Source organism: Callospermophilus lateralis, chromosome 9 (genome assembly GCF_048772815.1).
Source record: "Callospermophilus lateralis isolate mCalLat2 chromosome 9, mCalLat2.hap1, whole genome shotgun sequence".
Lineage (NCBI taxonomy): Eukaryota > Metazoa > Chordata > Mammalia > Rodentia > Sciuridae > Callospermophilus > Callospermophilus lateralis.
In genome coordinates, this window is record NC_135313.1 from 65,050,370 (window position 1) to 65,061,583 (window position 11,214).

Genomic DNA, 11,214 nt, shown 5'->3' on the forward strand with positions numbered 1-11,214 from the left:
CTTCAACAAGTACTGGTAAGGTTTTCTCTTCTGCTGGAGATAGCCTGTATTCTCCCTTGAATGTATACTCCTCACTCTCCCTCCAAAGGCCTCTGTCTCTTGAGATTGCCTCCATTCTTCCTTGAATATATATCTACTTTCCTAAATAAACTTCTGTCTGTGCCTTTGGAGGGGGGTGGGAAGGTACTGGTAAGGAATTAAAGGCTGAATGGTTTTTGTGTACTTTAACTCTCGAATCAACATTAGTAATAAAAATTGATGCTGGGCATGGTGGTGCATGTCTGTAATTCCAGTGACTCCGAAGGCAGAGACAGAAGGATGACAAGGTCAAGGTCAGTCTCAGCAATTTAGCAAGGCCTTTAGCAATTTAGTGAGACCCTGTCTCAAAAAAAAAAAAAAAAACATTTTTTTTTAAAGGAATTGAGGATGTCGTTCAGAGGTCAAGCACCCTTAGGTTCAATTGCCAACCCCCCCCCCCCAAAATCGTTATACATACAAGAAAACAACATAAATAGTAGCCTCCAACAAAATCTGTATATTCTGAGCACCAAAATAAGTTGTTAAGCTAATTTGCTAAGTGTTTCAAACAACCCCAAGCTTTGTTTTATAGATCTCACCTTTAAGTAACATTTTCAACGAGGTTCACTTTTTCCATAGCACTTTCATTTTCCTTTCAGTTCTCTTCCTTAGTACTTTAGATATCATGCATCTAAACATGACACACACGCTTACCACACCCCACTCAGTACTCTTTGGCACAAAGGCCAGCTTTGTTTCATCTGGTTTGCAAATGCACACAGATATTAAATTTCTTCAAGGCCACAAGACTTTTATGTTAGGAGGTGGTTTATTTGGGGCAATAAAAATGCTTCAGCCTTGACTACAAAATTTATTCATTAGAGAGAATGAAACCACTCTGCAGAATCTCTGAAAGCATTGTAAGCAAAAAACACTTGGTTTTTAATTTTATTTCATTGCTACTGTTAACAAATTCATAAATTATCATACAATTTCCCATTTCTCAAACAAACATGTACTATTACCGGTAAGAAAGACTTAAGCCCTCTTCTGTTTTCATATCAATAGTTCATTTCAGAAGGGAGGTGGCAATTGATAAAATTGAAAACAAATAAATATGCTGTAGTATAAAAATCATTTAATTAACATTTTAATCACTTATATGGAAGAATTACCATTCCAATATTCAAATAAACTTATCATAGTCTTTTTTTTAAGATAGTAGAATTTGTAGAGGCATGCAGGTTGTTTTACACAAATTTTAGTAAGAAACATAACATAGTATGCATAGTATATATGGTTTAATTTCAGAGAGAAATGAAATTCAATTAGTACAGGAAATTTTTACAATTTTACATTTCAGATTTTTATGTCAGTTTTAAATTCTTTGATATTTATATCTAAAGTGTCTATAGTATTTTTAATCAAATAATAGCTTCATTCAACAAAAATGCTAAACAAAATAGTTCAATTTGAGCTAGATTAAATTAGATAAGAAAAGTTACTTTTGAGCGCTGTAGAGATTTCAAAATATATCTTAACCTCTTCAGAATTTAACGAGGTGAAAGGTAATTGAATTTCCCTTTCACAAAATCAGTCAGCCTGGTCTGATGAAAAAGTTTGTGCCCTGAAGTGACCATTTAGAAGACCATGGAAGACTAATGGAGACATGTATGCAATACGTTCATGTCTACATACAGATATCTCACCTCCTTTCCTAATTTGATATGTTTTTTAAATGGAGATTTGCCAATAGGAAATAAAAGGACCTTGTAAATTCCTAACTTTATTCTTCATAGTCATTAAATGTTACCTGATATGAGGATAAAGATTTAAGACATGTTTATTTGTAAAGGGTTTGTTTGCTCATTTTTGTCCAAATCATTATTCAGTATTTAATATTCTGGATAATTAAAAATGTATTGCTAAAAGATGATTATTTCTTCTGTTGGCATTTAATGCACCTTTTCCTCCCTTTTTTCCCAACCACACATTTTATGACTCCATCTTACTGTATCGGATTTTTGTTTCTTTTCATGTTTTGGTATAGTTTGCTTCCCTTAAATTCTTAGCCCATCAGTTGTGTCACTGTTTTAAACCTAAAGTAATAATTCACTTAGGTTGTTACTTAACTCCTTTCGAAATATCCTATAATACTAAATACATAAATGAAAGGAACGTTTTCCACATTGAACATTTGTAAATGGTCTTCTTGTTTCCCCTTCTAGGTGGTGGTGAATGCTCTGGTGGGAGCCATTCCCTCAATCATGAATGTGCTGCTGGTCTGTCTCATCTTCTGGCTGATCTTTAGCATCATGGGTGTGAATCTGTTTGCTGGCAAGTTCTACCACTGTGTTAACATGACAACAGGCAACATGTTTGAAGTTAGTGAAGTCAACAATTTGAGTGATTGTCAAGCTCTTGGCAAGCAAGCTCGGTGGAAAAACGTGAAAGTAAACTTTGACAATGTTGGTGCTGGCTATCTTGCCTTGCTTCAGGTGGTAAGTAATATACCGTATGAGTTTTGACTACATTTTCAACATGTTTCAAGTAAGATCATCTCTCTGATGTTCTTCATTTGAGTGATCAATATTTGACAGTGGAAAGTAGATGATAACACGTATAATATTAAGTTGACTCTAAAGATGTTGCTGTTGTTTATTATATTCCTAGTCTGCAACCTTTAGAATGTTTGAGCATAATTTCATATTTCTTCTTCCTTTTTTTTACTATTGAGAACTACTTTCATTTTTAGTTTTCTTTAGCAATCATTGTCAAAAGAGAAATTTAGTATTAAAATGATAATCTATAAATTGTAGTAGTGATAATTTAAATGTACAAATTATTAACCAAATAATTTATTGTAGCAATGTCTAAATAAATGTGATTGTGTCATGTGAGGAAATATAAATGTTATGGGATGGGTTTCAAAATAATGTACTGTTTAATTTTCTTTTACTTAGATGGTAGTATATTATCTAACCAATGATTACTAAAACTTGAGTTTTGTTTAAACCATGGGTTTGAATCATAAAGCTTACTCTTTGGTAAGAAAGGGATGTGAGACTGAGATGAAATTTTCATCCATCTAGCTAAATTCTAGTCTCTAGCTAAATTTTATTACAGAAAAAAAAGAACATCTTCTAAGAGAAATAAAGAAAGCAAGTTCAAAGCTCTAAATACCAATCTTTTTCTATTTAATTTTTTTATTCCATTCACTCAATCTCTTCATAGAAAAATTCATATCATGCCAAAATTTATTTGCAACAATATTTTCAGATTTTCATCTGGTATGATGCCATAATATTGGATGAGGTTTTTATGTGAAATTCAAATATATTTTGTTTACAGGCCACTTTTAAAGGCTGGATGGACATTATGTATGCAGCTGTTGATTCACGAGATGTAAGTGTTAACTCAAATACTATCTGTTAATAGCTGCTAGATGTTCCATAGTGACTATTGTTGATAATGCAACTGAGAGACCCCAAATTGTATGTTATATAAAATTAGAATATTTATTATTATATGTGGAAATGGTCTCTTAAAGCCAGTATACTATGATGGTTGATTGGATGATAATTTGGTTAATCTATGTCTAATATATAATACATATCTGTAATGAAAGGATATCTAACTGCATGGATTATGAGACATCAGATCAGTCCTGTAAGTGAGACTCCTCCACTCAGCAGTGATTGTCTCTCCCTGTCCCTGGAGAGTATATGATAAACCAGCCTGTGAAGCAACTTCCAAGAATATTATGATACAGAAAAGCAAGCAAGTTTCAGGAAAATGCAATTTCGAAAATAGAAATAAAAACAACTCCTCAGAACATAACTGTTTATGCTGTATTTCCCTCTTAGAAGTCAGTGTTCTATTAAAGGTATATTTGAAAGAAGCAGCATTTCCAAAACCACACTGAAAAGATTGCCAAACATTATGATAAGACCAATAACAGGCTCAAAATGTTTGCCCTATTTATATCATTGTTATTTATGCTAAAAAAAATATGTTACATAAAGATATGTTAGATTGTGTAAGACACAGTGGGGAAAAAGATTCAAGAAAACTGTAAAATTGGAAAATTTTCATGCTAATTTGAAAAAAGAATTGTTTTTCTAAAATAGTGTCTTAAGACAAGGTAAAAGTAGCTCTATATTCAGTAAAAACCCTCACTACATTATTAATCTACTTTAATCATTCAATATTTTAATATTTTCAATATTATTTAGGTTAAACTTCAACCTGTATATGAAGAAAATCTTTATATGTATTTATACTTTGTCATATTCATCATCTTTGGATCTTTCTTCACTCTGAATCTATTCATTGGTGTCATCATAGATAACTTCAACCAGCAGAAAAAGAAGATAAGTATTCCCCAGCTTTTGCAGTTCTGAGTTTTTGTCTGTTCTATCACCAAGTAACCAGGATACCCACAGCCATGACTGCCTCAGATGACTGTGTTGTATTACTTTCAGTTTACTACATGGTCAGCTAAGCTACTGCCCCAATCAGTGGCTCCCCTCCACTTCAGAGCTGCTATGGTGTCTTTCTTACCCAAAAGCGTGACCACTGATGCAGAACACCTTTGGATCTCCCATTTGTCTTGTGGAGGCTTTTAGGAATTGCCTCCACTCATTTTTCTGACCTCATCTTCTCCCACATCTCATTCTCTGTAGCTACTACTCTGCAACCCAGTCACTCCCCACCTACCAGCTAATGCCACAAGGAGTTGTTACACACACAGCTGATTTTCACTGACCTTTTCTGAGCAAGCCATGCCCTTGTATCTCCATGACTTTATCTGTGATATTTTCTCTCTGGGGTGTTTTGTACAGCAAACTCTTACTCATCCTTTAAGACCTAGTTTAGGGCACCCTTCTATGTAAAGCCTGTCTCAGAATTTATTATTGACTCTGCAGAACAATTTTTTCCCCAAATCACTATGCAGTTTTCCTCTATGTTTTTTTCAGTTTCCTGCCCTGGTCAGATACAAGACACTGTGTCTTTTTTTTTTTTTTCTTTAAGTACCAAGAATTGAACCAAGGGGTGCTTAACCACTAAGTCACATCCCCAACTGGTTTTTGTATTTCAGTTTGAAACAGGGTCTCATTAAGTTGCTAAAGATCTCACTAATTTGCTGAGGCTGGCTTTGAACTTGTGATTCTCCTGCCTCAGCCTCCCCCAGATAATGTGATTACAGGCATGTTCCATGAATGCCCTCACTGTGTCTTGTATGTCTATGGAATACTAATAGCCAGTACACAGCTCAGCACACAAAAAGAGTTCAAAACAAATTGTTGAATAAGGCAGCGAACCTGTCAATAGTGAAATGGACTAATAAAACATACTTTGTTTCATGAAGATATATTTCAGATCCTTAAGCCTCCTTCTAAACAACATAATCAGTTAGGTCCTTGTGCTAATCAGAATTTTGTTTGCTTATGGGTTTTGCATAATATTAAAGTATTCCAAATTTATCATAAATATGAGAAGCAGAAAGATTCTAGATGTAGTAGAATAATATCTTTTTTAAATTGAGAAAAAATTAAAGGAAGACTTGGAAATATTTTGGTAAAGGTGCTGTTGTGACACGTGTTGGGATTGTAACCAGTTTTGTACTATGTCTTTACTTTGGAGGTCAAGATATCTTTATGACAGAGGAACAGAAAAAATATTACAATGCAATGAAGAAACTTGGATCCAAGAAACCTCAGAAACCCATTCCTCGACCTTCAGTGAGAATTTTATTCATAATCTTTGCAATTTCGAAGTTTCCGTATAATCTAATTGGGTAGTGCTCGGAATCAGAACTTTTGGGTGATGTCACCAATGTATAGACCTAATTATGAAGTTTATATTGTGTGTAAACTTCAACTGCTATACTCAATAACAACTGCCAAGTTCTTAAAGTGAGATAATATTCTTTACCTTTTACAAATTGAAAGTCTCCAGATCAGGGTTCCCACTAATTGATTTCAAAGCAAGGTTCACCCTTCTGCTGCCACCAACCCATCTGGCTTGCTATTCATCTGATCTTAAGTGGTACTCTCACATCCTCTTTAGTAGGTGGAGATTTCCAGCTGCCAGGGCCTCCTCCCTCTATGCTCTTGGTTCTTGCATTCTTAAGACTAGAATATATTCCTACCCTATTTAGAATGGAAGAATGCCATCTAAGTTGTTTGTTGTTTCACTACATACACCAAAAAAGAAAAAAGCTTATTCATAATGCATATGCTAGAGCGTCATGATAATGGAATGTCATAATGATAAGTTATGTTGGCAGAACTGTATTCTAACTCATCTATCCTCTAAGATTGGTAACAAATAAGGAAACTGAGGCTCAAAAAAGATAATTATTGTATCCCAGGTCACAAAATGTGATTTCCAGAATTGGGACTTTGCAAGATCTCATGAATCCTATAAGTGATTTTGCTTTACAATACTTTTTAATAGTAATTGGATAATGTATGCATGTACAAGAATGTAAAAATAAATCCTATTAGTATATATAAATATAATGCACCAATAAAAATGTCAGAAAAAAGAGTCATTGGAGCTCAAAGGTGTTAAGTAGGAGACAAAGGGACATAGAATACTGTACACAGAAGGGAATGAACCTACTTTACTGAAACTTATTTAAATTTGGAAGAAAGTCAGTTCATGATCTTTGTTTTTTGGTAAGCCATATAATTTTATGTTTTTATTCAACATCTTAAAAAACTTCTTTAAGCAGTAAAGTTATATTTAACTACAATGTTAAAATAGGACTATTCGAAAGGATGTACTTCCTAAAATGACTGTAAATTAGACAAAAACAAAATTTTCGTCATGTAGGTTTACTGAGGCACAAGCAAAAAAAAAAGACAGATGAAGAGAAAAAGAAATGAATTAACAAACACATAGAAACACAAAATGGGAAAAAGTAGAATTGTATGGAAAAGTGACTGACTTATTTTGAAGAAGTAAAAAAGGTTTAACTGAAAATCCCTAAAATGTTGATAAATGACCGAGGGTGTCTATCTATATAAAAATCTGTCTATATTAACCTAATTTCTAAGTTCTTATTACTAGTTGCCATTATTTTTAATAAAAATCATCATGGTTATTAGACTCAAGCAAAGTCTATGCATACTGTCAGCCAATTGCCACTCTTTTATGTCTAGTCATCTTTTTCTCTCCATGTGTTCTAAATGTAGAAATAAACCAAATGTGGGGGTCATGTGGTAGGTAGATCGATATTAATAAGAAAAACAATGGAGCACAAAGTGTTTAGGGTAATGTGAGTAGATACACATCTCATAACCATATGTAGAAAGAGTTTTCTTTATAATTTTAATGGATCATTATTTAAGAAATACACATATTCACCTCCTTTCCCTTCTCTCTTTCTAGAACAAATTCCAGGGAATGGTGTTTGATTTTGTAACTAGACAGGTCTTTGATATCAGCATCATGATCCTCATCTGCCTCAACATGGTCACCATGATGGTAGAAACTGATGACCAGAGCAAATACATGACTCTAGTTCTGTCCCGAATCAACCTCGTGTTCATTGTCCTGTTCACTGGGGAGTTTGTGCTGAAGCTCATCTCCCTCAGATACTACTACTTCACCATAGGCTGGAACATCTTTGATTTTGTAGTAGTGATTCTCTCCATTGTAGGTAAGAACATTTTAATTACAGAGGTAAAGTTACAGTGGAACAGTTCCCCCAAGTCCTACCAGCTGCTTAACAGGGAAATTAGGTGTGAGAATAATAGATTATGTAGATCCCAAGTTCAGTGCTAACGAATCTGAATGAAAACTCTGAAACCTGGGTATATGGACAAAGCTGATAGTTAGAATCATGTTAGAAATACTGAATGGGGGATGGGTGAGGAGGATAGGAAACAAAAGTCATCATATTCTCATAGTCTTAAACAAAAATCACAGGCTGAGGGAAGAGTCTCTGAAAAGTCATCAAAATAAAATAGAGTTATACCATAAAAAGCTGAAGAAATGACCAGCACTGGTCAGAGGAGTTAACAGTTTTCCAAAAGTATGAGTGATGACATCTGAGACTTCCCTTGAAAGTAGGATTGAGTTTTAACAGGAGAAAAGAGAGGATATGGTATCATAGAACAATAAATTTAGAAAATTTGTATCAAATAGTGTTCATTTTCCTCTCACTAAAGAATGTCATTAAAAAATAGAAAACAGATGTATTTAGATGTATCATAAATAGTCTTTGAAATTTCCACAATTGATTTGTGGGGATAAGCATTCATAGAAATTTGAGGTATATCTTCTTAAATTGTCATGATAATATCTGAGATTATCTTAAAATTTTCAAAAGTCTATATTGGTTTATGATATTCTACAATCATTGTTCTATTTAATTGGTAAAATCCAAGAGTATACAATTTTTTAGTAAAGGTTTGCATTCTGTTGTTTTTGCAGACTACACAAAGATAAAGCAATCATATAAGCACAATATATTCACTGTTTAGCTCTGTTCTGTATTTTTCACAGGAATGTTTCTTGCTGAGCTGATAGAAAAATATTTTGTGTCCCCAACCCTGTTCCGAGTGATCCGTCTTGCCAGGATTGGCCGAATCCTACGTCTGATCAAAGGGGCAAAGGGAATCCGCACACTGCTCTTTGCTTTGATGATGTCCCTTCCTGCCTTGTTTAACATCGGCCTCCTGCTCTTCCTGGTCATGTTCATCTACGCCATCTTTGGAATGTCCAACTTTGCCTATGTTAAGAAGGAAGCTGGAATTGATGACATGTTCAACTTTGAGACCTTCGGCAACAGCATGATCTGCCTCTTCCAAATCACCACATCTGCTGGCTGGGATGGGTTGCTGGCACCTATTCTCAATAGTGCCCCACCTGACTGTGACCCTGACGCAATTCACCCTGGAAGCTCAGTTAAGGGAGACTGTGGGAACCCCTCTGTTGGGATTTTCTTTTTTGTCAGTTACATCATCATATCCTTTCTGGTCGTGGTGAACATGTACATCGCTGTCATCCTGGAGAACTTCAGTGTTGCTACTGAGGAAAGTGCAGAGCCCCTGAGTGAAGACGACTTTGAGATGTTCTATGAGGTTTGGGAGAAGTTTGATCCTGATGCAACCCAGTTCATAGAGTTCGCCAAGCTCTCTGATTTTGCAGCTGCCCTAGATCCTCCTCTTCTCATAGCAAAACCAAACAAAGTCCAGCTCATTGCTATGGACCTGCCGATGGTCAGTGGAGATCGGATCCATTGCCTCGACATTTTATTTGCTTTTACAAAGCGTGTTTTGGGTGAGAGTGGAGAGATGGATGCCCTTCGAATACAGATGGAAGATAGGTTCATGGCATCGAACCCCTCCAAAGTCTCTTATGAGCCTATCACTACCACTTTGAAGCGCAAGCAAGAGGAGGTGTCGGCTGCTATCATTCAGCGTAATTTCAGATGCTATCTTTTAAAGCAAAGGTTAAAAAACATATCAAGTAAATATAACAAAGAAACAATGAAAGGGAGGATTGACTTACCTATAAAAGAAGGCATGATTATTGACAAACTAAATGGGAATTCCACCCCAGAGAAAACAGATGGAAGTTCCTCTACCACTTCTCCTCCTTCCTATGATAGCGTTACAAAACCAGACAAAGAAAAGTTTGAGAAAGACAAGCCAGAAAAAGAAAGCAAAGGGAAAGAGGTCAGAGAAAATCAAAAGTAAAAAAGAAACAAAGCATTATCTTTGTAATCAATTGTTTACAGCCTATGAAGGTATAGTGTGTGTGTCAACTGGACTCCAGAGGAGGTCCTTGCCAAACTGACTGTTGTAACAAATACTCATGGTCAGTGCCTATACACGACAGTGACCTCTCTGTCACTGCAACTCTGTGAGACAGGGTATCCACATTGACAAGAGGTTGCTGCTTCATTACCAGCTGACACTGCTGAGGAGGACTCAATGGCTACCTAGACCACAGGGAAAGCTGTGCAAAGTGATCGTTGTGACTACACCAAACACCTTTAGTACAGTACTCGCGTCTGCTCTATTTTTAACTTCCATATCTGCCATATTTTTACAAAATTTGTTCTAGTGGATTTCCCTGGTCCTTGATTCATAGTTTATTCATAATATTATGTCACTATTTTTGTAAATGAGGTTTATGTTGAGGGAAAATTATATAAGAGCTCTGTGTTCCTGCTCCCTAAGTCTCTTAAATAATCAGACAAAAATATTTTGCCTGAGCTGGGCGTGGTGGCACATGCCTGTATTCCCAGTGACTGGGGGAGGCTGAAGCAGGAGGATCACAAGTTCAAGACTAACCTCAGCATGTAGCGAGGCTCTAGGCAACAGTGAAACCCTGTCTCAAAATAAAAAATAAAAAGGGCTGGGGATATGGCTTGGTGGTTAAGTGTCCCTGGGTTAAATCCCCAGTAACAAAAAAATAATAATAATTTTTTTTTTTTTGCCTGATGAAATCCTTGCTCAAAACCAGAAAAAAATAATTCTGATGTTCACAGTTTCAAGTACTTCCATTTTTCTAGATGCTTTAATTTAAAAAGTGTTTTAGTCTGTTATGTTTGTTTACATCTGAACAGTTATGTGCCTGTAAAGTGTCCTCTAATATTTAAAGGATTATTTTTATGCAAAGTATTCTGTTTCAGCAAGTGCAAATTTTATTCTAAGTTCCAGAGATCTATATTTAATTTTGGTTAAATGCTTTCCAAAAAAAGTAATCTAATAAATCTGTTCTAGAAAAGTATATCTAAAGTATGACTTTAGAGTAGTTTCACTTCCTGCTGCAGTGTTGCTTTGCTATCTTCTGCTCTCAGCAAAGCTGACAGTTTATGTCAATTAAATACCCTCTTTTATGTAAATAGTTATTTTATCCTGTGGTGCATGTTTGGGCAAATATATACACATATATAGCCCAATAAACAACTTATATTAAATTAAATATGTACCACAGTTTATGTGTCTTTTGCGAGCTTCCAACAGGGATGTAACCTGTTCACTCATTACACATAAATAGTTTGAAGGCTATCACTAATGCATGTCAATATTGCCTATGCTGCTCTATTTTACTCGATCCATTCTTCATGAGTCTTGGTTAGAAGTCACACGTTGGTAGTAGATTGAAGTCAACCAGCTCTGTCTACATGTCAAGCATAATAATAGATTGAAGTTATTAAAAAGACTCCTT

The 11,214-nt window shown here is 35.2% G+C and overlaps 1 protein-coding gene across 8 annotated transcripts in view; it reads left to right on the top strand.

Moving 5' to 3' along the window:
- The window catches only part of LOC143407308 (sodium channel protein type 3 subunit alpha), a 77,610-nt gene extending 67,876 nt beyond the window's left edge, over positions 1-9,734 (top strand). For all 8 annotated transcript variants that reach the window (XM_076866468.2, XM_076866466.2, XM_076866470.2 and 5 more), the window contains exons 21-26: positions 2,247-2,519; positions 3,370-3,423; positions 4,254-4,391; positions 5,658-5,762; positions 7,420-7,690; positions 8,539-9,734. In XM_076866468.2, the coding sequence (XP_076722583.1) occupies positions 2,247-2,519; positions 3,370-3,423; positions 4,254-4,391; positions 5,658-5,762; positions 7,420-7,690; positions 8,539-9,734 (2,037 nt within the window). The remainder of the gene's footprint in view (positions 1-2,246; positions 2,520-3,369; positions 3,424-4,253; positions 4,392-5,657; positions 5,763-7,419; positions 7,691-8,538) is intronic.
- Positions 9,735-11,214: the final 1,480 nt, after the last annotated feature.